General features: G+C 40.0%; 2 protein-coding genes across 2 annotated transcripts; both read right to left on the bottom strand.

Moving 5' to 3' along the window:
• Positions 1-631: 631 nt before the first annotated feature.
• LOC108449267 (centromere protein J-like) lies at positions 632-12,964 on the bottom strand. Its single transcript, XM_017744942.1, has 5 exons — positions 11,773-12,964; positions 10,504-10,627; positions 6,810-6,975; positions 4,417-4,632; positions 632-868 (listed from the first exon to the last, which is right to left on the bottom strand). The coding sequence occupies exons 1-5, from the start codon at positions 12,962-12,964 to the stop codon at positions 632-634; spliced, it is 1,935 nt and encodes a 644-aa protein (XP_017600431.1).
• A 9,729-nt stretch (positions 12,965-22,693) lies between these two features.
• On the bottom strand, positions 22,694-25,456 carry LOC108449291. The gene is made up of 2 exons (XM_017745056.1): positions 24,857-25,456; positions 22,694-23,213 (listed from the first exon to the last, which is right to left on the bottom strand). Exons 1-2 carry the CDS (start codon positions 25,280-25,282, stop codon positions 22,926-22,928), a joined length of 714 nt encoding a protein of 237 aa, XP_017600545.1. The 5' UTR covers positions 25,283-25,456; the 3' UTR covers positions 22,694-22,925.
• Positions 25,457-26,783: the final 1,327 nt, after the last annotated feature.

The following is a 26,783-nucleotide window of genomic DNA, read 5'->3' on the forward strand; positions in this document are numbered from 1 at the left end:
AGGCAGAGAGCAGATGAATTTCAGTAGAGAGGATGAATTCAGAGAGATTGCACACTTGAACAAAGCACAGATTTCAACCAAATCTGAGCAAAAGTAAGAAAAGGGACTTAAAATATCCAAGGTGCCCATAATATGAAGAAAGAAATACAAAGCCAAGAGAAAGAAAAGCATAAATTGATACTTAGATATCTATATTCTAAACAGTGAGATGTGCTAGAAATGTGGTAAGCTGGCTTTGGAGGAGAAGTCATGGACACACCAGCCAGAAACAAGAATCTCACTTGACATACCGAGTTAACTCGTCACAACTTGTAAAAATCTGAGTGGTTTTCCCACTGAGTTGAGCCAGAAGAAGGACACTGTTACATATTGGTAAGTAAAGCCTTGAATGGCAAAATACTAGATTTGTGGTTTGACAAAGCAAGGGGATTCCCTGTAAAATCAGCCTGTGGAGTAGCAGGTGCAATGAGCTCAGAGCAAACCTGAAAATAACAGACAATTCAGTTAGGTCTAGAAAACGGGGGAAAAAAGTTTTTTCTCCCGCTACTGCAAAACCAGAAAAAAATCTAAAAGGAAATTTGTGTATAATGAGAGAACAAGCAAGAAAACATGACCATGCTTATACACACTTTCATTTGCAGAAATTTTGATTCCAGAAACATTCTCTTAAACACATATTTGAAACAGTGGGCAAGTGACTACTCGCAATAGGGATGCATACTTTACTATTCACATCTCTAAGAAAGTGTTTTTGCAAAGATGTCTTCAGCCTCACATGAGAGATGCTGTGCCTCTTGTGATTATCTCTCCATGAACTTTCTTCTGGTTTGGATGAAGATGCTGTCCCTCGCAGAATAGCTTCTGCAACCTAGTGGAAAGTTAGTTATAAATATGTAATTTTGAGTCACAGCTAGTATCATCAAAGAGCCTTCAAAGCCATCTGGCTCAAACTTAAAGCCATTTTCTTTTCATAAAAATGATGATATTTAAACTCAATGAATGAAATTCCACATGTTTTTCTGCTAGGGACTGAAGGTTCCCACTATCAGACAAAAACTTTGTAGGTACCATCCTAGCATCTTCATATACACCATCCCATTATGACTCTCACATAACAAAAACATTCAGTGCTTTGGGTAGTGGTTCTACATCAGCAAAGCAGTAGTAATAAAACAGAAATCTGGCCAACAGAAGAAGTAAGTTAGCTTTTCCTTATCCTGGTTTTTATTGGAATTTTTATGTATTTTAATTCTGTACCTGTGACTAATCTTTTTTCTTTCTGACCTTCACAATTTATAAAAGGATGAGCCATATGAGCAGGCAGGTTTGGGAAAAGTGAAAATAAAGTGAAATTTAACTTCAAATTACATTTCCAATGAAACTTAAGTGTTAGGTGAAAAATCTCATGAACAAGTACATTACAATCAAATCAAAAAAAGAGACACAAAACTTCTTCACTCCAATAAAGCAAATGACAGGTTAGTTTGTGGTTCTAACACCTTTTAAAGATACTTTACTAGAAATTAGGTTTGAAAATTAGGGAAATATCTAAGAGTAAATGGCCCAATTTTATTTTTTTCTAGATTCAGCCATTCTGTGGAAGTGTAGGATTCATCTCATCAGACTATACCATCTAGGAGACAATTATTTTTTCTAGTTTCCTTGACATACATAGTATGAAACTGATCCCTCAAAGCATGTATTTTTCTCCTTTGAATACACACAGGGAAATGAAATGATCCACTCAACACAAATTTCTTTTTTTGAGTTCTAGTCTGAACCATTTAATTTCACCCAGACTTGCTGTCTCCTGTGTAATAAGTGCGTAACGTTAATTTCCTTTAACTCCCCTATAAGAAGTTACTCAGTTATATACTAAGGGAACAAGTAAAACCCTGCAAGTACATTAAACAAGTGGAATACTGAATGAAAAAATTACAAGAGACTCTAACCTACCATTAAACCATTTTGGTTTCCAGAGACCAGCAAAGACATTTACATTAGCCAGCTATATTTTCTACCCTGATTATCCCTCCTGCTCCATCCCAGCATAACTCTTATTCAAGAATCCAACTTGTGCCTCTGTAAGGCAGGCCACTGACAGCATTTCCTTCTAGAAAGTTTACAGCATAAAATAAGAACTAAGATTTAATAGAAGGTCCAACTATATTTTTTTCCAGGCTGAAGAGATGTTTTATTAAAGAGGTAAATGGCACTATATATATAAAGAGCAGAATTATTTTCAAGAGGCTTTAGGTGGCTAATTTAGGCCACTGAAAGTAAAGTAAATTTACTGAAAGTAAATTACTTATTGTCATGGGTTAGCCAGCATAGTCCTGGAAGTGATGTTCTTGCAAAGGGGTGCTTACAGCTTCCTCTGTGACCTAACAGTGATGCCATGAAGATTTTTGCCTTTTCTTTTATACCCCTGTTATACCTTGTACAACTTCTGTATTCCTAGTGCTTTTTGCCTACATTCTTGGACTTGTTTGTCAAGCTAAGAGACTAAACATTTTAGAAGCTTCATAGCTAGGGATCAGTGTGCCCCAGACCCCAAGGTCCTCTCCAGAACACATTCTGTAAACCAAGATAGAACCATCCAGGGGAAGGTTCCTTGGGGAGGGGGGCTCACTCAAGACTCTCATTGGGGAATCTTTGATAGATCTGCTAATTAGTAAAATCTATAATGTTATACCCGATGTTGGTGGATACATAGACTCGGCGGGGTGCATCTCGATGCATATGACCTGGACGTGTGCACCTAAGGATCCTTAAAAATAAACACCAAGGTAAAATCCCTTTTCCCCTTCTAACCGTGTATGACTCTTGATTTTAAGACCAGGAAAAGGCATCAACAGAACCTATCAGCTGGCCAGTTTGAATATGGACAATTCTTTGAGCCACTTAAAATTTTGATGGCCTCTGTGGTCCACATTTAAGAATGGACAAAGCCTGGGGGAGCTCTGTCTCGTTTCCGGTGCTGGGACATGTAGCTGCAGGGCCCGTACGGGGCCCACAGGGCCGGGCCAGGAACTGATGGGCCCTGTTCCACCCACGGCCCCCCCAGCCCTGCTACATGCAGACGGGCCACTCCCCTTCTCCAGTGCAGATGAAGATGAAGATTCAGCTGAAGCTGCCCACTGTCTGGCAAAGATCATGTGACCAACAGCGATAAGCAAAATTCCAGCTGCAAGGCCGGGGTGAGATTAAACTTTTTAGTGTGGTAAATTCCCTCCAGAACAGATGGAGCCTGCACACATTAAGTAAAGAAAAAAGAGCTGAAAACCTGAAGGAGAAGAAAGAGGAGATGCTTAAAGCTGAAATTCTGTTGTAAAGCTGTGATCTATCAGAGTACCCGTTGTAATTTCATTAAAGCATGGGGGGTGGAGCGTTCAACTTGTACTTGTGAGCAAAAGCACCTATGCTGAAAAAAGCAAATGCTGAAGCAGCTGTGATTTGAAGAGAAATTTGAACAGGGAGAGGTGGAAGCGATGAGGACTCTTGCTCCAACTGGAAGGAGAAGACCTCTGTTCCTAGAGATATTCCCAGAGATAGTCCTAGAGATGAAGATGCTTTTTTCTCCCAGGAAAGGAGGAGGGCCTCTATTCTCAGAGATGGAAATGCTCCCAGAGATGGGTGAAGAGAACTTTTGTTTCTGAATGGCTCAACCTTAAAATTGTACCCCAATAGCTCAAGATTGGACCCTTGAAAGCAGTTGTGGGAAAAGCTGCAAGTCGTGGGAAGGGACTCGCATGCGAGCAGAGAACCAACCTGAGCGGCTGTCTCGTGATACTGAAGCCATGAGAGAATTTCTTGTGGAGATGTCTCCATAGCACGGGCAAGAGAGACTCCTCTCCCTAAATGAACTGAACAGGGTTATTATGGAAGTGATAAACAGACTGAACATCTCAAGGGTTGTCTTTTTACAGTGGGAGAAGGGAGAAAGGTGGGGGGAGGAGAAGAGTTCTGAAGGTGTGGTATGACTTTATTTTTTTTTTTTCTTTCTTTTAGGTCTATTAATAAACTTCTACATATTCTGTCAAGTTTTGTGCCTGCTTTGCATTTCTCCTAATTCTTATCTCACAGAAGGTAAACAGTAATGAGTATTTTTGACCAAACCACTACACTTATCTAAACTCTCTTTCTAGTTAGTGGAGGGAGATACCTGACCTGACACAAGTGTCTAAGATGGGCTGGTTATATCATCTGGTAAAGCTGCCCACCTCATGGATAAATAAGGCTGGGTGGAGTAGGACCACACAAAGAGTGTATGTTAAAATGGCTTACTATTGAGCCGACTTTCCCTGCTTCAGGCTAAGCATGGCAGGATGGAGGAACAGTATTCACACATGACAGCTCCAAAGAAAAACTACTGAATTTTTCAAACCGTATTAAGCAGAAAATATCTTCCAGTACCGGGGTCTCTGATTTTCTGTCCATGAAGTTCATAGCTTTAGGGTTTTTTTCTGCTTTCCATCTCTGATGTTCTGAAACTCTGAGCTCATCTCGAAGCTCCATGTTCTGCCTGGTCAGCAACTCAACCTGGTCTCTCAGTTTGCTGTAGGCAGCACGCCAGTAGGACTCAGTTCTCTTGAACTCCTCCTGCAGTCCAGCAATCTGCTGTTTTAATATCTATCAGTAAAAAAAGAAAGTGTGCCATGTCACTGCGTGCTCTGAGCTAGGCATGTCCACCTTACATATCCAGAAGCAAGCATGGAGCCTTCTGTTCTGCTTAAAGGTTTACAGTTTTAAGTTATGCAATTTGAAAACATTTGAAATTATTTCAACAATGAAAGAAAACCCCCCCAAACAATAAAAAAACACTGCCTTGGAAAATCCTATATTTAAAACAAACCAATTGTTACACAATGAGCAGAGAGAGGTCCGTGCTGAAGAAAATCAGGAAATTCAAACTAATCACGCAAATAATCAGCATTAAATGTAAATGCTTTTAAGAAAAGGCTAGAATACAAGGTATATTTTAATGACAAGAATGTCAGTTAATCAGATCTTCATGTGGTGAAAAGGGCACAAGAATAGTTAGATCCTTCTTACAAAGAGGAGGGGATTGCGAAGACATAATTTTCAACTGAGTTGAAAATGAAAGTAATGAAATTTGGAGAGGACATTTCCATATACATCCATCTCTATTATTTTTGCCTTCTCCCTTCTTCCCTCACCCATGCCGATGCAAACACTGAGTCCTTTTCTTTCAGGCCACTCATGCTGGATACTGCAAACAGAATACTGGTGGAGTTGAGCTAGAAATGTGCAGTTTGCTTGGTAGTCAACCAATTGCCACATGCAACCCTTTCTCACTTCACCTGTGTGTCTGCCCACTTGTTTCCTGATCACATTCCAGAGCTGTGCCTGCTCTGAATTTGGCAGATTTCCCAGCCATTTTCAAGAAGCAGCAGACTTCAGAATTTGGGAGTTACAGAGATAAATAACTTCAAAAGTATTTTGGTTTTGTTTTGTGGAAAATTAAATTTTTGAACCTGCACTCATTAAGTTTTTCAGGTGGGAACAAAAGATTAAAACAATTCTATCAAATTTCATCTCTAGAGCTAAGCATAGTCAAGAAAGGCAATTATTCCCTGGCAGAAATTCTAATTATTATTTTGTTTAATCCCAGGTGGAAAGAAAGCTGATATTTTAAAATATTGTTCAGAGAATACCTTCAAAATATTTTTAATTAAAATACTAAAATAGCCTCACTGAAACATTTCCTGCTGTAAATATTACCTCTAGAGAAATATGAAACATAAAGAGAGAAAATATTCACTATGTGTATGGTCCAGAAATATGTATCTCAAAAGTATACAGATGAAAAATAAAGTATAGAAATTTTGAACAAAGTACTGTGTTGCCAGTTTTAATTGTCCTGAAACTTTTGTGATCATGAAATTAATTTAAATTGTCAGTGTGCTGTCAAATATATCAGTTTGGTTTACACATTCTTTTGCAGCAGAACATTGTTCCAGACATTTCTGAGCTTTACCATTGCCTATTCTTCTACTCTATAAAAATATATCTTTTTGCTGCCCCATCTCTGTTATTGGTTTCACATGGCATTTTTTTGTCTGTTTGTCAGTGATTCTTTTAGAAAATTGCCCCTTAGGTCATATTACGTCTAGCTGTTTTCAATAGCGATAATGGCCACAGATAATCAGAGATGACTTTATCACTAACAAGTCTGAAATAGAGGATTCAAAGAGATAGAATCCCCTAAAGGAACTTAGAAGAAACCATGATAAACAACTTGGGAATGCTATTAGGCAAGTTAGAGTGTTAGACACAGAGCTAGATACCATCAAAATACCTCAAAGCCAAAGATCAGGGTAGTTTAAAGAAAAAAATAACAACAAATACCCAGCACAGGGACAAGAATAGAGAATGGTGGCCATTAACTGTGTTTCCCTTGGCACAATGAGTCCTAATACTAACAAGTTGGAAAGTTCACTATGCAGGACTTGGAAATTTTTCAAGAGTCAGCTCAGTTGAGCAAATCAGTACAAGGAAGTATGAGGAACATGGGAATATTTTAACTTCAAAAAATGGTAGGCACTACCTAATTTCTTTTCTTATACAAAAAAAAAAAAAAAAGGAATGTACATTTAAAACACAAACCAAGGCAGTATCTTATTAAAATTAAAATCTTCACTGTATATCTAACTGTCCTAAAGAAGTGGCATGAATAATTTGCCATGTGTGGCAAATGGGAAGATTCAGGTAAAAACATAGGATGTCTGTATGAAAGGATTTTAATTGATGAGAACTGCATATTTATTCTAGAGAAGACAACTTACTTGCATCTCTTCTGATTTCACATGTTCTCCAGTGACTCTAGCTGCTCCTTTGAACTTGTTCTGGGCAATTTTTTCTTTCTGCAGTGGGTGGGCTTGATCTCTACTGTATTCCAAAGGGTGAGTCAACTCCTGTTTCCTGACCGTCTCGAGCTGGTCTATTCGTGTTCTGTTCATAAGGTAAGCGAAGAGTATGAAATTGGCATACGAGACTGTAATGAAGGACTGTCTTCAGATATACTTTCTTTGGGCATGATCTTTGGAGGGCTTGGGCATGTCCCTCATATGCTGATACTTCTGGGAGTAGCAACAAGTTATCAGCACTAGTCAAAATTAAGGTACTTCCTCAGTGGGAACACTCATGTATGTGTTCAGCTGCAACATTTTTTCTATTTAGCTGCTGGAAACAATTCTAATTGAAATTTTTGACAATACAATGACCATGAACTTAGAGGCTTTTAAACACATTTTGTATTCAGATAGCTAAATTAGGGCAGACCTGCAGAAGGCACAGCTTGTTACCTGTCAGTGTATCTGTGAAGCCCTGCAATCATGCAAGGCTGGGGACTGAGCTGTGTTTTCATCAGCCCAGTCATTACTACAAATCAGATTACCCATGGACCTGAATGAAACGGGATAAAGAATTTACCTTCCACAGGTAAATACGCTCCAAGAGTTAAACGTGGGTGTTCAGAAGAGATTTTTCCTTTGAACTCAGTGTCTCAAGACATGACTGATCTGGAAGTGCACTTCTCACTCAGAAGAGTACAAATCTTTACATATCCTCCGAGTTTATTAATATACTAGGATCTAACTTCTTACTTTTTTAATCTGACATGAAATTATTTGCTAGCTTCCTGCTAACAAGTAAAAAGTGAGCTTCCAGCTCGTTTTATGACCTACAGCCGCCATCTGTCCTTCACTATTACTCGAAAAGCAACATGAACTACGGGAGGCAGCCGTGACCTCATGTTTCCCTCTCAGTAATGGAGTTTAGCACCTCAGGAGCAAAATGTGGAAGTTCTCACAGAGACTAAGAGAAAAACAAACTCCCTATATCCTTCTGTTCTTTATCATTCGTTACCTACTTTTATTGTTGTTTTCTATTCTAAATAAGCTTGGTTAATATTCTGGTTAAAAGCATGCTAGAGAAAGCCTTAGTGACAGCCAATATAAGTATTAATTCTCCTCAAAATAATCAAATTGAATGAGCAAATAGAGCCCCTGTGTGATTATGTCCAGCCTACCACTCCTCCATACCCAGACCAGTTACTCTGAAATACAATGCCCTACAACAAAAGCAAGATGCAAGATCTATGTATAACATTTTCCACTGAAGACTGAACAGAACCGTGTTAAGTCAAGGCTAGAAAACAAACCCTGCCCTGAGGAAACACAGTAACCAAGGATACCAGGAGCACTTAAGGATACTTCTTTGGAGCCTCTGTCAAACAGTTCATAACCCAGCTATAAATTACAAATAGGAGCTAAGTGCAGAATGCAGATAGAAAATACATTAAAAGAGGCTAAGCACTTTGCACAAATGGAAATTCTTGCTTGCATGCCAGGCACACATCTGCATGAGGCAAATTGAGGCAGAGCTGTCTGTAAGGCAAAAACATACATGAAGCAAAATGTTTTTTCCAAGAAAAGGGTTTTCAGCAAGATGCAGGTGGGAAAAAATAAACCAACCATCAATACATTGTTGCTGTTGGTTCAAAAAGTGTGCAGATTCCACACTAAAAGGAAATTGTGCATTAAAAATTGCAAACAAGCCACCCTTGTGGAAGAAGCAAGCAAATAACCATCAGAGAATCCTCTGGCTCATGCCAAGTGCCAGCTACAGGGGTGGAGCCATGGGCTGATGCCTTGAACACTCTCCAGGTGCTGTTAGGCACCAGATACACACAACACACTACATCCCAACTGGTTTTCTTCTTGCTTATATTATTTGTGCCTGGAAAGGTCTGAAAATCAAGTTCTTGGAAACAAAAGAATGAACAGATTTGGGCAGGTTTGAGCATGTCACGCTGCTCAGAAAAGGGCTTTGATTGTTTCCAGTGGGCACAAGTTGTCACATGGCACAAGTGAACTGCTATCAATGGGCAGTCATCTTGTGATCCTAACAAGATGTTACTGATTTAAAAATGCAAAGCAGATTCTCAGATTGCATAAATCAGCACAGAGCTGACACAGCCGGGGAGGATAAGCTGCCTTTTGCAATTAGCTTTAGCTTAGAAGTTAGAAAAAGTGAGTGAAAAGATGTACACATTATACTGGGCAGGCATTTTTGGGTAAACACCTGTGTGGAAATGCTAGGGGCTACTATGGCTAATGACATGAATAAATCGATGGCAAGCTCTTTTAAAAATATGCATTATTTTGAAAAAGTCAAAGTAATTGCATCTGTAAGGCAGCACTGCCAGCAGGCAGAGAATACAGTGCTGGCAGAATTTGGCACTGCAGTAATTCTGCACCAGTACATTACTCCACAGTCAAAATTTACACCAGTAAAAGTAAAAGCAGCACCTAATTTCATTAGTAGTTTCATGAACTTCCAAATCCCACAAATACTCACATCTGGAACACCTATTAGAGTCAGCCAGAGATCAGAGATCCAAGAAGGATCTTTAACAAAACCATTTATTTTTAAGATGGTGAAAACATTTTGCTAGAAGACAGCTATAGGAGAAAATGATACAAACTGATAAATGCAAAATAGCCTTTTGCACTATTCCTGTGGTCTTTGAAATTAAGAGGAATGGACAAGTAGATCTGAAAAATAATTTCTTACCTTGCATTATATATCAAAAAATCAAAATCAATAAACTATGTCAATTTTGCACCAGTTAAGAACTAGGTTTGAAATGTAAAGAGGGAAAGAATCTCTCCTGTGTTTACAGTAGATAGCACCTACTAATTTCTAACAGATTTCATCGCATTAAAAATTCGTATTTGATTTGATTGTAAGCAACCTCAATTTTTATTAGAGGCATTTTCATAGCCTAAAATTAATTATAGTTGTGAAGGCACTTCCATTACAAATCCCATAGTTCCAAAATTATTCATTGCAGCGATTTTGTGTTAAGAAAGTATTTTTCTTCTATGAAGATGTAAACAAAAAAAAACCCAAACTAAAACTTTGACAGCGTTTAATAATTACAAATTACAAATTACAAAAGCAACTGTCTTGAATTTTCAACTTCTTAATTTATATGATAACAAATACATTCTCAGTCTAGTCTAAAGATTAGTATTCCTGACATAAGAATGCTGTCGGCATTGATGTATAATCTACACTTTTTATTAACCTCAGAAATATGTGCTACCCTGTTGTGAATGTGAGAAGTTTATCCTTTACTTAATCAGTGGCCTGATCAAATTTTAAAAAAATTAGCCTGAGTTCCTACTGCTTTCACTGTAATCCAAAGATATTCAGCAAATTATGAGAAGCATTTGGTGCTACTCAGATTTAGACCCAAACTGCATCAGTGTTTTGAGAGCTGGCCTACTTCAGTGACATGCTTTACTTCTAATCTAGATGGCTAAATAAGTGTTTCAGTTCAGAAACAACAGAAATGCCAGTGGAAAGAACTTAGCTGGTAAGTAAGAATTTAGCAGCCTGATTTTAAGGATGCTAAAAGAAATATTTTCCTCACTGCACACACAGATCAGTTTCTTGTGTATGCAGATTTACCTGCAAAAATGCATTGCTTCCTCATGTTCCTCTTTCACCATGGTCAGTGAAGGGGTTCCTCTGCGGTATACGTCAATCTCTAATCCTCTGCTAAGGATAGTCTGGGATTCTTCTGGACAGGTATCTGTGATAGTACACAGAACTTGGTGAATATTTATGAACCCTCATTATGTATTTAAAACCACAGACTGCATAAGTGCATTTATTGCTTAATCTATCAGAAGGAATTAATGTATTTTGCCTAATTATGCAAGTATTCCATTCCCAGCAAAGGTCTTAGTAGTGCAATCCAAGCCCTACAAATGAAGTAAATGAAAGAGATTTCAGGGTATATTAGTGTCAGTAGCTGAATTCCTCTTTAGGAATGTGAATGCCATCTGATGGTTCGACCTTAGCATGAGCATAACTTTCAAAGAGGACTCAGGAACCCTTTTGTAGCAGCAGTCTAACACAGACTAGAGTGTGCTTCTAGATTGTGACAGAGCAATTGAGAGCTATCAGAAGTGAGTATTTCTGCCCTGGTGATTATTGCAGACAGGAAAACTTATTTTGACTGATATTACGTAAAGAGAAAGCCAATGGTTTGGGATGAGGAGTCAATGTGTGGGAAGTCCTTCAGTGGAAATCAAGAAAAGTCAAGAACTTGTTCAATAAAAAGGACTAAAGCCTGCTGAAGCAGGATTCCACTTCATGACCAGAAGTAAGATCACTGAGCCAAAAGACAAGAAACATTGATTGACCAAAGAGCTGGGACCACATTAAGGCAAAACTGAGTGAAGACATTCTTAGGAAATTTTAATTTGCCACTGAGCAGAGGTTGTCTGTGCCTTAGGAGAAAAACATGCAAATTTGAGAGATTAATTTGCCCACTTTTTAAAAAGTCACATATGTTATCTCTGCGGAATTTAAATAGAAAATGGGAATATGTCACTGTCAAGGGATGAGTCATACCTAAGCTACAGGGAATTCTATCCCTGACTACAGAGATTCATTGAATATCGCAGCCATCTCATGGGATCTAAAGTCTGCACCTGAAAGTGTACCTCAAACAACAGGAAAAATGACTCGTGGTGACAGAGAACCAAGAAAAACAAGGGGCTTGCAGATGTATCTCTTCCCTCTTCTCTGTTTTTTCCAGTTTAGGCCTGAGAAATACTGACAGAGGTGGGCATATAGCTAGGGAGCACAGGCAGAAGGAGTCATAAATCCAAGACAAAAATTTTTCCCCAGTGAAAAATAAACATAAATCAACACTTGCGTAGCTCTTACCGGATGTGTCTGCAATCATGTTTTTTTGTAGTTCTTCCACTTCAGGGCTTTCTTTAATCTTGAAAGCAGGAATCTCATGAGCCTCTCTTGAAGATGGCAGATGTAGGCTTTTAACACTGCTAGTCCTGTTCCCATTCTTTGACTCAGGCTCATGCTCTCTCCTTTTCAGTCTTGTGAGCTGAAATAGGGACTGACGAAAAGAAGAGCGAGCCTTGCTCCCTTTCAGACTGACAGCTCCAGTACTAGAATCACTGCTTGTGCTGCAGGAGAGATCTTGTTGACCTGAAATTGCTTGAATATCTTGTTTTCTTGGTGGTGATCTGCTGTATTTCCTCAGAGAGATTTTTTCTGTTCCACTGGGTTCATCACTAGCATAATCACCATCAGAAAGATCCAAATGCCTGTCAGCGTGATCCACTCCCTGAGGCACATGCTGGGAGGGATATTGAGCATGGTGAGATTTGGGGTCATTATTACTTTTTGGGGGTAAGCAGTTTGACTCACAGGAGAAAGATGCAACTTGCCATTTGGAGGCAACTGTTCCCCTCCTTTGCCACTCTTGCTGCAAGGCTGAGCTTCCCTTCTCCACAGCCTCAGGTGAGCTACATGTAATTTTTATTATTTTATCATTGACCACGTTAAACCCAGTATGGATTTGCCTCTTGCTTTCCAAGTTCTGGCTGTCCACAACTTCCTGTGGGCATACCTGAACCCAGTTCTGACCCTGTGTGAATGCAGGACCTGCACTCCACTCTGCCTCCTTGATGTGATCTGTATCTAAACCCTGGAGTGGATAATGCCTCTGTAGGACTTCCAAGGGGGTTTTTGCTCCCTCTATGAGATGTCCTTTCAGAGGCTGATCCACCCTACCTAGGTCCTTTTGCAGAGTACCCTCCACAGCTCTTCCAGCAGTTTTGCCTACTTGTTCTAAAGGACCCATGTGATGAGTCTCCAGTTCCTCTCCTACTTGTAGGTTTGTGTCTGTTGCTGTTTTGGGACGTGGTTGCAGGATTTCAGGCCATCTTCTCTGTGGTGTGTCACCAAGATTTTCCTTTAAGTCTTTATCTCCCCCAATCACTTCTTTTTCTTCTGCACTTTGCTCAACTACTTTTGCTTCACAGTCAGTCTTAACCTTCATCTCCCTCTCAGCTAAAGCACAGTCTGGCTTTTTTTCATGTGTATCCATCTCCATGGAGCTACTGACCTGCAGATTTAGCTGAGAGCATTCTCCTGGCTGTAGTATGCCTCTGTTCACTTGGCCAGACGGGGAGAAATGACCCCAGAAATTCAAACCAGCTCTTCTGGAATTCTTGCTGTCCTCTTTTACAGGCCTCTGCTTAATTTTTTTGAGCCTGGCTATGCCCTCTCTTCGTTTCGGAAAAACCTTTCGAGGTGTTATTTTTGGCTTGCCCTGGAAAAAAAAAAAAATTAAATCCTGACAGTCACAGCCTGAGAATTGTTCTGCAGAAAGGAAGATATTTACAATAACTGAAAAAACTGAGACACCAGAAGTCTTAAAGACACTGGGTATGGATAACTGAGTACATAAGAAACAGCCCTGAGATTACAGGGAAGGTGCAAGAATTTTTAGAAGCAGTCGCTATGTGATGCCTCCATTCATTCATTCATTAGTAGAGTCAAAGGGTTAAGATGGTGCTAAATGTCTGTATGACAGAAGATGGGAAAAGTTCTATCCTTCTTTGTTTTCAGGGCAAATCCAAGTAGTTTTTACAATGTGACACAAAAATACATAACTGCATCAGTATGAGATGCTATTTTACCAAGGAGACATAGAGAAAATTTCTGAGTGATGAAACATGCATCTTCCAAGTCACCAAGCCGAACCAAATGCTGAGTCTGACACCTAGAGGTGTCAGGCATAAGCTCATCTCAAACTGTACCCACGGCAAAATGCAGAAGACTCTCAGTGTAATTGGCCCTTGTATGAAACCTGCATTTGGAAATGCCCCCATTCTCACAGTGGTGGCACATGAGAGACCATTTATTATGGAACAAACAGAGACTACCTTGATGTCTATTTTAACTAAGTGTCTTGAGACCTGGGCACAAACTATGACCCAGAAAATAGGTGGAAACAGAGGAATCCAGTGGGAAGTAGTGGGGGAATAGGATTGTGTCTGAGTAATACAGCCCTTTTTTTCCACTTTGGGGAAAAATCTTTCAATATCACATGCAAGATCAGTGGAAAAATGTGCTACCATGCAATGAGACCAAATAGAGCCCATGCAATATCTATGTCCGTGAGAATTTGTCAAAAATGAAGTGAATGCACCGATGGCAACAGTACCTGTTGCTCTTTCTGCTGCTTTTCTATGAGATGATTGTCTGCTTTAAGTTGCTCTTCAACAAATTTTTCAGAAGTCTTCTGTCTAATACCAATTGCTGGTGTGATTTGCCTAGGCAAGGAACAAGAAGGTACTAATTTGTAACATTCTTTAGTTAGTTTTCTTTTGATAATTTGTATGAAGCTGATATGGAGTTTAGAATTGTAAATGGTCTCTGCAATACTTTTAAAATGTGAAGCATGTTAGTAAAATCTCCCTATTGTGTGAATCCAACTCTCACTCTAAAACATCCTGTCTAGACCAAGCATTAATTATACTTTCAGCAAGCAACACTTTTTGGCTGGTATCAGTGTGTCCTTAGAAATAGAAAATAGTCAAAAGAAAAAATATTTCAGTCATTTTCTGCAGACTAGAGTTGATGACAGTCACAAAGAACTCACTATCTCTCTGGTAGAGTGGCTTGAATTAGATGGTGAAGAGTGATAGAGTAGAAAAAAATAATGTCTATAATGCTGTAGAGGGCCAAACTGAAAGCTGACTCAAAATGAAGCATAATACAGCATTCACAAGCATATCTTATTTCAAAGGAAATGTGCTTGATCCTTAATTTAGTCACTTATTAATAATTTCTACAAAATATAAAAAAATTCTGGGATTAATAGAAGTACAGCGCATCACTGTCCTTCCTACACCCATCTCTACCCAGTACCACTGTACCATGGATAACCTTTTAATTTGTCCCTCTGTCTCTGCTATCACACCATGACCTAATCATATGAGATTTGGAGGGAAAACTCTTGCTGAAGAGGACTCAACATTAGACAATTCTCATTTCAGCAAAGCTTGCTTCAAACCAAGTACAGCCTGGTGCCATAGTGAAAGTGTCATGAAGAGCTGGAGAACATTCTATGCTTTACTTTCATCCAGCTCATGATAAGACCACAATGTGAAATACCAGCCAAATCACAAGTAGCGGTGACTGGGAGACAGACTTCAGAAGCTCACTGATGATCCAAAAATGCATACATGGACAGGGCCACTTGCCCAGACATTCATATGGTGCTGCCACATCTTCCCAGTCTTCTGCTCTGGAGGTCCCTGTCTTCCTTCTCTGTCCAACTTCCCACATGGTTAACACACTAAAATTTTCATGACATTTGCTCTCAGTCTGTGCTTTCCTAGAAGTTTGCTGCTTCTTTTTTTACTTGATGGAAGGCTCAGTGTGCCAAACACCTGCTGCTTCTATCTGCGTCGGTTGAGGAAAGGTAACAATTCTAAGAGCATTTCTTCCATCACCAGTGCCAGCCCACCCATTCCTGCCTGTTGTGAGCATCCCCACAGTCCTGGTACAGTTCATTTTGCAGTGCAGTGATGAACCAGATCAGAAAAGTGATCCAAGTTAAATCTTACTATCCTACTCTCTCCAGATAATTTTAACAAGGATTACTTCACTGCCCTGTTCAATATATAGGCATATAAAAATTGGTCTTGGCACAGCTGAAGAGGCAGAGCAAGGACAGGAATGAAGGAGCTACCATCACAAACTGATGGCCACTGCAGAAGTGATGGCATATCAACAGATTTTTTTCTCTCCTTGCCGACTTTTGCCTTACTTCTATCCTTTGGAGATCACAGTTACAAACCCATTTATATTTATATTGGCAAGACCAGCATCCCATTACACAGAAGTAGATCAACTGCTAGGCCATAGACCTGCCCAATTTCTGCCCATGCACACCTGCCAAGCAAAGGAAAGAGCCATGGTGTTGCATATATAACACAAACATTGTGTATACCATCAAGGAAAACATGTGTTTGCAGCTTGACTGACTGACTAAGATAATTTCTCACCTGGCTTCTGTATTTCCAGTCTTCATCTTCCCTTCTATGCCAAACTGAGATGAAGAAATCTCCTCCTTTAGTTGTTCTCTTTGTTCTTCTTTAGCAGCAGAAAAAGTTTCAGAGAAATTCCTTTCTTTTTTTAATCGACTGTTCTCTAAGCAGCAGGAAAAAGGTCAATGTAAACAAAGCCTTTACAGAATGAATAAATGAAAAATAAATAACCTAAAATAATTAGAAATGTTTGTATTTTCAACAACATACACAAGGTTTTGATTTTTGAAAACACTTTACAGAATACAGTTGAATTAAGTAGATGGAAGGATGCAATCTGTGGTAAAAAAGAGGCTTCTGATCCTCAAATCTAGTGCTGGAATCATGGAAATGACAAGTAGTAAGATGCGTGTCCCCTGCCTCTAGAGATTTGTAGTTCTTGCTTAATGTGTTCACCCCAGAACATGGCAGTGAAGGCACTGCTAGACAGTACTGAACTACTTGTGTGTCTATAATTATGTGACTTGCAAGCCAGTTCATTTAACAGTTCAATAAGCAGTATTTGTGAACATGAGAGTTTCTAACCAGACATTTTCTGTTTTATTTCACAGAACTGCAAATGTGTGCATCTTCCTATTTTGACGCTTGCTGTCTTTCACCAAAAGAAAGCAGCTTCTACTTCAATTAATTTTTCTTCTGAGTGTCAGCTAGTGGTGAGTTCCTCTTTTAGGTCAAGTTAGGGCTGATAACTGGAGCAAAAAACCTTGCTCATTCATACTACACACTGTTGCTGTAGCAGGATTTATATAACTCACTTCATCATGTAAATACAGCCAGTGCTATCAAAGTCCTCTGCAACATGCTGGAAGGACTTTCTGGTCCAACAACAGGAATACAAAAGTTTGTATTCATCCCTCAGTCTTTCTCAGCTACACACCAAATATCTCCAACATCTCCAGCCCCATAGCAGACAAGTGTTGCTGTTTCTGCAACCTTCCCACCTGCCTTGCACCAGAATATGTCTGAGGAGGCAGAGGTGGCACAGTAGGTTGACAGACGCAAGAGATGCAGAAGCCACGTGTCCCTTCTCACAGATCTCACATGTGGGGCTAGGCTGCCTCAGAATGCTTTAATAGGAGAGGTGCCCAAGGTCTTTAATTTTCAACTAGTGATTCCCTGTGCAAGGCAAGAACAATGTGCCCAAACATCTGTGTAATTCACCTTTCTTTTCTTTTCTGTTCTCTTCTTGAGCATCTTGTCTGGAAAGGTTTTTTGTGGCGCTCTCTGTAGACTGAAGCAGTGGCTCGGTGCTTATCCCTTTAAATAAGAATGTGAAATGTTAAGCAAACTGTTGATATATTTATGTGTCCAACAGTAAAAAACCAGACTCATCACAACAGCCAGAAAAGTGTCAGCTAGCCCAGTCCTCAAGTGCAAATTCAGCTGAAGCATATTTCAAAGACAACTGCACTGACCAGATCCAGTTGGAAGTTACCCTGATGTTACGAGGCCTCTGCACTTTCAAGCCTTAGTTTTACACAAGAGGCAGGCTGAAGTCAGCACAGCTTTCAATAAAAAGCAGTCATAGCTCTCCCTGTCCTAGTGTGTTCCTGCTGTCAGATTCTGAAGGCTCTGCTGCCATTCCCTGGGACGTTGATAGGCTGGAGAGCTGGACAGAGAGAAACCTTATGAGGTTCAACAAGGACAAGTGCAGGGTGCTGCACGTGGGGAGGAATAACCCCAAGCAGCAGCACAGACTGGGGGCTGACCACCTAGAGAGCAGCTCTGCTGAGGAGGACTGGGAGTATTGGTGGATGACAAGCTGCCCATGAGCCAGCAGTGCTCTTGTGGCCAAAAGAGCCAATGGGATCTTGGGGTGCACTGGGAAGAGTGTGGCCAGCAGGTTGAGGGAGGAGATCCTCCCTCTCTACTCAGCCCAAGTAAGGCCACATGTGTGGTATTGTGTTCAATTCTGGTCTCCACAGTTTAAGAAAGACTGGAGAGGGCCCAGTGGAGGGCCACAAAGATGATGAAGGATCTGGAGCATGTCTCTTATCAGGAGACACTTCAGGAGCTGGGCCTGTTCAGTCTGGAGAAAGAAGGCTGAGAGGGAACCTCATCAATACATACAAGTATATCAAAGGCAAGTGCCAAGAGGATGGTGCCCAGAGTCAGGACAGGGAATAATGGCTATAAACACAAGAAGTTCCACCTTAACACTTCTTTAGACTGAGGGTGGCAGAGCACTGGAACAGGCTGCCCAGGGAGATCATGGGGTCTCCCTCTCTGGAGATATTCAAAAGCCACCTGGATGTGTTCCTGTGTGGTCTGCTCAAGGTGACCCTGCCTTGGCAGAGGGGTTGACCTAGATGATCTCCAAAGGTCCCTTCCAACCCTAACTGTTCAGTGGTTCTGTGATTCATCCACTCACAGACTATCTCTCAATTCCCCTCATTTGTACTGTCAGAAGTATTTCTGAAGCTCTACTGTAAACTTAACTGGGCATGGATCCAAGTTCCGTGTAAACCAGCAAGAAAATAGTAGTTCCAGAGACAAGAAGTGATCAGATTCTTTCAGTGAGAGTACCTGTCCTGAGCTAGATAGAAGAATATGAAAATAAAATTTCAGTTGTACCATGGGAGTGGCTCACAGTCAGGTCTCACTACAGAAGTTCAAAGGAATCCAGGATGCACGTCTGGACTACAATTACATTCTCTTTCCTTTTAAGTGTTTATTCCTACTTTTTTTGCACTCCTCTTCCTCCCATTTTGAAATCAACTTTTGGTTTCCTGCAAATTGCTCTTTTATTCTTTCTTACCCTTTGGTATATTCCCACAGAAGACAAGGCTTGCAAAGTGTAGCCAAGAGAAGATGCCAAGTAACAGCTTACATTGTTTTAGCTCTCAGTGATGCAACTCTAGATCAGTGTGAGAAAAACCAAGATTGCTGACAGAGAGCAGGCCTTCTTAGCTACAGCAATGTGCTCTCACACCTTGGAAAGCTATAGCCACATCCGACTTCTTATGCTTCTTCCCCTAAATATAACCTATTCCCTACTTCATATAATTTAGCTTTCTCAATTTAATGACTTCCTTCTCCATTTATATCTACAAGCTGCAACTTCTCTCACTATGAGGCAAGTCAACTGTGACTCGAGAAGTAAAAAAAACAAGTTTACAATACTTTAAAAGCTTTTATTACAAGCCACCATAAAAACAAAGCACCTTCCCCTGACCTTCAATAAAGTCAGTTAGAATCACTAGTAAAGGCAAGGATTCAAGGGAGTTGTACAATAGACTTAGGTTCAGATTTCCAGCACTTTTTGCCCACCTGAATCTGAAAGCTGCACGTGTTCTCCTGAGATTTCTGAGCTGCTCTCGTTTGGCATGAGCTCCGGGGATTTGCTTTGCCAAGCAGAGCACATTGCCAAGGGAGATGTCTGTGAGAATTCCAGGCTCTCAGCCTGGGAAGAATTTTGTGATGGGAACTGGACAGGAATGAAAGTAGCCGGAAAGCATGGAAGGGGTGGCATTGTGGCTGCTAGGTGAGGAGGTATCCCAGGAGAAACAGAAAAGCCTAAAAATAATCACCAGAGAAGAAAAATTAGAGAAGCTTAAGACAAATATTTTTGCATTGAACTAGAAATCTCTTGCTAAACTGGTGTGACACAAAAACAATGTTGCTTTCATGCTTTTTTCATGGTGGTTGCATGTTCAGAATAAAATAATCAAATTTCGTGTTTGTTATTTTATTTAAATTGTAAAACCTGCTTGCTACAATCACCAAATATTCAAAATTATTACATGCTACAGGGATGTTGAATTAAAGAGAACTTACAAAGTACTCCTGAGCAAGCAAAAAAAAACCCCATTTACCCTAGGGCCCCTTAAGTCAATTGGCAGGTAAAAGTTATGTATCTCAAAATATCTCTGAGGCATACCTCAATGCAAAAGTGGAAAAGGTTTTCCTTTTAGCTCTGGATGGCTGGTTACACATTATATTAGAACACTTACCAATGGAAAAAACATAAGCAGTTCTGCATAGGGACCAAAGTTCAGGTTCACTACTTCCAGGAAAAAAAAACCTTTCTAAATTAGATTTGCTTTTTACTTTCTTTCTTTATACCACGAACCCTCTCTGTCCTGTGACCTAACTTCAATAAGCAGAAAGAGAATGGCTGAGACTGAAAATAGTTAAGGCATTTTTTGGAAGAAGGTTGACCTGTGGATTTGAAACCTGACTGGCAAAGTTTCAGGAATATCCCAACTCACTACTTCTGGGCAGATGTTTTAACCATGCAGCCAGCAGGTGGTCAGAGCCGCTTCTGTGTATGTTCCATGAGGCATTAAAATGACAACCTGTTGTTCAATGAGGTTTTGATCTTATTCTTGAATGCTATGTTACTTCTTTAAATGCATGGCAATATTAAAGCAACTACCTTTACCATAATAAGAGAAATCATAGCCCTACTAGTTCTTCATATTTTACATCTTTAAAGGTCAATGGTACCAAACTAATGCAGTGTTCTTTGCTATCCTAAACTTACACTGCCTTCAGTAACAAAAGAGGACTTTGAGTGCAGTTTTGCTTCCTTTTAATTCAAGTCAGCATTTTGTCTGTGGCCTTATATGTTAGCTAAATGTAGCTGGATATGTAAATACACCCAAAGAGAATCCTATAAATATATTTCTAACTGTATGAGTTTGGTCTTGAGTTCATGGTACTAACTGTACTAGCTTTCTTCAGAAAAGCATTTAAGGATTCACAGCACTGGGGCAGGGGGAAGAGAAATTTGTATGGTGAAGCATAGCAGACTTAAGACACTTTCCTTCTCAGCCCTTCCTAAGAACCCAAAAAAAGTGGTGCAGCCACAGAACAGTTCTGCTCTCACTGAACGGCTGGAAGTAACAACAAACACCTTGCTAATTGTGGCATTTGGGCAGAGATTAATGAGCAACATAATTGCTCCGTGGAGGTTCTGCTTTGATTAGAAAACTTGGAAGCCACAGACTGTATACTTGTTCCACCTGGTCGCCGCAGACAGCTTGATGACTTTTGCCTGCCATTTCAACCAGCCTTTTCTCTGAGGCAAAAAGAACAGGATGATGAAGATTTCATTTACTCAGTCATAGTCTCCATCCTCTCTCTTTCTCAGGCTGTCTCCCTAGTATACAGCAGTGGCTCTTGACAGTTAATTCACAGTGGCATAGCTCCATCAGGAAATCTGGTACAATGGCAGCCAGGCCTGCTCATACCACTGCTGCTGTGGCTTAGCTTCTGGCTGCAGGGCCAATGGTTGAAATCCTCCTTATCCCCCCACAAAAAATCCCTGATTGCTACACTCCATCAAGACCTTCAAACAGATCTGACACTGTGTTCTTTCCCAAGTTTCTTGTTCCCTTCAGTCTCATATTTCTTTGCACTGCTGGCATCATCAGGAAGCTCAGAGAGGGCCCCACAACACAAGCAGACAACCTAAGCTGAAGAAAGCCTGGGTCTTAGTGGTCTCTCTGGGGTGGTGGTTGGCCCTTGTTTGCCGCCTGGTGCCTCTACCCCAGCATACACCTCCTGCCTGCCTACGTGCTCTGACAGCCCCACAGCTTTTCAAGCTGCTGTGAACGTTCAATGACAGCACCTCTGCACCCCAATGGTGCAGTGGATCTGCTTGTCCATTGTTTGTCCAGCCCAACATTTTGTCATTCCTACCAGAAGGTTCTCTCAACCCATGAGGCTGAGAGGGAATGAAGCAAAGCCCCTTTTATTTTGTTAGCTAACAACAGGTATTATGCTCATTGGTGAGGTAGATGAAACTTGCTAAAATTTCATTTTCTTTTATGAAAGCAATAACGTAAGGTAGTATTTCCCTAAAATAGTGCCAGCTCCAAGGGTTTCCAGGATAGGGGGTAAGGGGATGGCCATAAACTCTTAATTTTTATTATTATCTCTAAATGTGCCTAAAGTAATGCCTATTGTCTTGAATGAACTTTTGCAAGTAGATGTTCCTCGTATGGCAATCGAAATAAATAGAATTTTGATTATAAAGGACTATGTCCAAACTGGTCAAACTAGATGTGCTATGAAGTATTTTTATATGTGAATGGGGGAACAACAAAAGACGCGGGTGTCTCAGAGGACTTACTCTCACCTTGTATGATTAGAACATGGGAAAAAAAAACTTAAAAAAAAAAAAGTAGATTTTCAATTCCAAAAAGTTGTTTGTAAGACCTCATCAGGATACACTGAACTCTAGCATGAAAGGTGCCATCACCTAGTTCTCCTAACTCTCCTCTGAGACCTTAACATAATGAGATTCTTGCACAGATCCTCAACTGGGTCAAGTAGCTTGAAATTAGACTGAAAAAAAATGCCAGATCAATGTATACATGCAGCCAGGGGATGCTTTAGGCTGCTTAGAGCCTTAGCTCATGGGTTAGGTGAAGCTGCCTCCCCAGCAGGTTACCTGAGAAGCAGCATCAACCCTGGCCTTCCCATGAAATTATGGATACCCCCTGTCTGATGTTATGCACAAGCAGCCCTGCTAAAGCAAGGCCAATGCTCTCACAAGTCTACATGATTTTCCTAAATTCTTCTTTCACCTTGGGCACACACTGAGGAGAATGTTCTACTGCTGTGGACAGCATGGGAAGGTGTGTGGGGTCCTCTTTTTCTACTTGCTCAGCAGATGGTGTTTTCCAGCAATCCCACTGTCAAATGAAACTGTTCAAGGAGTGGTATCATGCTGTTAGGAACAGGCTGCACTATTAAAGGTAAGTATCTATTAACAGAAGAATGGTGTGTTGACTTTCTTCTTCTTTTATCTATGTAAAGCTGGAACTTTCATATATAGGTACAGAAGAGAAAGGATATTTCAGCTTCTCTGTAATTTTTACCACTCTACGATAATTTTCTGTACTACCATTCAAGACTACTTCAATAGAAGTCTATACAGAGGTCTTTTATTAAACATAAAGGTTCTCCTGAAATTTTAGTATACAGGTGAGGAAAGAAGTGTTTTCAGAAGTTTACAGCTTGGATGCAATATTTGTAAAGAAGGGAATATTTTAGCATAACTGCCAGAGAAAGAGCCCCCAGCCACTGAAAACAACTATCAAACCTTCTCTTTAAAGAACTGCTGTATTTTGCTTCTGGTGCGCAAGCAGCAGCAGGTGTAGGTGCCACCGTGTGAGGAGAGATTCCATGAGTACCTGGGTTGTAAAGTGCAATGATTTTCTGCTGTTCAGCCACCAGCCTTTGCAGCTGCTCCATCTGCTGCTTCATCAGCTGGTCCTGCTGCCCCAGAGCCTGAAAATATCAGGAAGATACAGTATCAAACTACACTTCTGCATGGTTTTTAATCAGAAAGAATCACCTTATCTGAGCTTTGGGGATAGGCGTTTCTTAAAGTGTGTATTACTTTGAATAAAGAATTTTAACATTTATATTTAAAACTCTTTTGGCATGTTAGAACTCAAAGTGTACACTGGCATTGATGAAAAGGAGCTTTCAAAAGTCAATATCCACTGGCCAGAGATGCAAGTCGTAGGAAATATAAGCATGGTCTGAAACTAGGGATGAAAGGGTAGAAGAATGATTCTGTTTCTGACTAAATTGCTGTGACCATTTCCACAGCCCTTCTGCAGGCCAGGTACTCCCCACACCTATCCAACTTGCCTTGATTTTCTGAGTTTCCCAGTTTATATCTATTTGACTCCTTCTTTAACTCATCTGTTTCTTCTGTCCTGTCCACTGAGAAGAACTACCAGAGATCAGTCGTACAAGTGATAGGTCTTTTTTTTCCTCTTATTTATTTATTGTGAATTACCAGATCTGTCCCAGAGCTAAAATTTACAACATAAAGACAGTGTCATATTGCTGCTGTGCCAGAAGCTTCCTGGCAGTCTACCTGTAAGCACAATTTTCACTCTACTGTCTCTCTCTCTGGTATTATTCGAGAGCACCATGTAATAAAGCAAAATCCAAGGTCACTTTTTCTTCACCAGGCTCTTTAAGAAGAGTTCAAGTAATTCACATAGTCAAATGGCAGAAGGCACCAAAGAACAAAGAATGCCTAAGACTCAGTATCAGATTTTATGACCAGCTGTTAATAGTTTACAATATCACAGGATACATTCTGGTCATTAAACTTAATGACCTTGTTTATGTCATCTGAGAACAGAAGTAGCAGATTCCTGGGACTCACAAGAAATTATCTTCAAGTGCAGCCTTACTTACATTATTACTTTCCCAGCAACCAAGGAATAACAAACTTCCTGCCCCTATATGTAAAGTACTACACTCTTCCTTAGAATAAAAAAATGTGAAAATAATGATAAACCTCAGGTGGAGAAAGGATTGAGAACTGCCAGCATAGATACATGCTAAGTAATAAATTCAACTGTGTTGGAAATATAAGAGTCTCTTTAAAATATACAGCTAAGACATTGTATTGTTTACTGTCTTACAAGAAGCAGATTGATCATCCAGTGGAAGAGATACTGTGGAGTTACTTCTGTGCACCACTTTGTCAAAACTAAGAAGAGAAAAAAGTCAGAAATGAAAAAAATGTATAAAAAGAACATGGAGCATGAGGACTGATAAAAAGACATATGAAAAAGAACATGAACATGCCTCACAACCATTACAGACACAAGAATGTGGAGCCAGAACATGCAAACCTTTCCACTAGAGGGAGGAAGATAGCAATAACTATCAAAGAGGAATAAGAGCAAGATTGTTTAATTGTCTCTTGTGGAAAGCACTTTATTGCATGGGTGCATTAGAGCAACAGCATCAGACACAGGGTTATGATGCACTTCCCAGTCTTGACAGTAAAGCTTCCTACAGACATGAAAGTAACTGACCCTTTCTTTCTGGACAGGCTGGGCCACTATCAGGAATACACAATGTGCATTTAAAAATTCAGTGATTATTTACAGCAAACCAACCTGCTCCATGGTTTTGCATGTGGTAGCACAACGGTTCATCTCTGAGGCAGGGAGCAAAGGAGGAGTGAACATTTCCAAGGTCTCACTCACATCATGAATTCCAGCCTGGTTTACACTGGAAGTCAACTTCTGAGGAAAAATATCAGAGTTGGTTGAATAACATAATTGCTTTGGATGCTGAAAAGCTTGGTTGTGGCTCATGTTATCAGTTGAGATATTACTACTGTTGCTTATCAGACCACTGGCTTCTGAACTAAATGGAAGTGAACAGCTCTTGCTGGAAGACTCACTCATATTGCCAACCCAACCTGGGTATAAAGGAGGTACGACCTTTTCTGTTGTACTGGAAGATGGTACCATGCTGGTCAGATCACTGACAGACTGCTGAGATGGATGGTCTTCCTCCTTAAAAGTGTCTTCTTCCATGCCCTCCTTTCTGAAATTCAGATTAGGGAAATGTAACAAAAAACACCATGAACAAACGTGTCCTACTGATGTGGTAAATCCTGTGGTTTATTTTCTTTCTTTTCTTTTTGTTTTTTTTCATCCAAGAGAGATTTTTTTTTAGCACCATCCGAATGCAGAGTAACTTCAGACTTCAGAAACTGTAAAACATGCATATATACTTTTTAATATTTTTATATATGTAAAATAATATATAAATATACATATACATATACATTTACATACATATAAAATACTGTTAGGATACATGCAATACAAAACCCCTATAAAATCCTTTACATTCAGAGAAAGTGTTTCATGATCAAAGATGACTGCAGAAAGCAGGTAATGAAGATAACAGAAGGAAAAAGGAGGAAACAAATGTTATGTGGAAAAAAACCAAACCCAAACAAAAACATCACTAGAAAACTGACTGATGCTTAAGTAGCTCAAAAGAATGTTTATTTCAAAAAGATAGAATAACCCTGCTACACTACTAGCTTGCATCCGTTCTCCCTAGGATTGGTAAGTCTGAGACAGCTGGGAAAACACAGTCTGCTTCCCCCCTAGGTACTTGGCTTCAGCCCTTTCAGGGCAGTGGCTGGGCTTTTGTTACTTACCTCAAAAAATTGGGGTGGGGGTATCTGTTTCAGCAGGTGAAGTTGATGAGCACCTCATCTTGATTCAAAGGTACTTTATTTCCATTCTTTGAGAAATGCGGAGTCTCTAAGAACTTCATTCACTCACAAGAAACAATTTAATGCCTTCTTCCTACGCTAATGTAACTGGTTTGCGTAAGATGTTTACACACCCTACCAGCTTCGTTACCTGCTTTGACAGATCCATCATGTGTAGCTAGGAAACATTATGTTGTTTGTAATCTTAAAATCCCTTTAGAGTCATCTACAGTTCCACTGGAAACACTCTAGAAATCTAAAAATCTACACCAACAGAAGTCAAGACTGTCTGGGCAGATGCTTGTACACTAAAAGAAGGACCCTACAGAATGTATCTGAAATAAGAGTGAAAAATAAAATGGAAGCAGGTGCAGTGAAGACAAAAGAATGGACAGGGACAGGACAGAAAGAATGGGCTAAAAAAGCACATTTAAAGAAGTAAAGCCCATGACCCTATACTGCAAATCCCTCCAAAGGTTAAGAAGAGACATCAAATTCCCGAGTTTTCCCATTCCTCTGCTGTCAGTAGGAGTATTGGTTGTATCCTAATATTTCACATGATAAGACAATTTGCTTCTACAGATCCCCACTTCAGGTCAAACTCAAGTGGAGCTAAAAGTTCTAACCAGATGGTGATTTTTCTGAATGCAACACTGTATGCAAGTTGGTTCTGATTTGGAGGGGGGATTTTGGTGTTTGTTTTGTTTTGGGTATTTTTACTTTTTTAAAAAAATATAGGGAACAACACTTACCCACAGAAAAAAACACCGAACTGTTCATAGGTTACAAGTTCAAATGCTGAGCAG

The sequence above is a fragment of the Corvus brachyrhynchos genome, unplaced genomic scaffold (genome assembly GCF_000691975.1).
Source record: "Corvus brachyrhynchos isolate BGI_N302 unplaced genomic scaffold, ASM69197v1 scaffold70, whole genome shotgun sequence".
Taxonomy (NCBI): Eukaryota; Metazoa; Chordata; class Aves; order Passeriformes; family Corvidae; genus Corvus; species Corvus brachyrhynchos.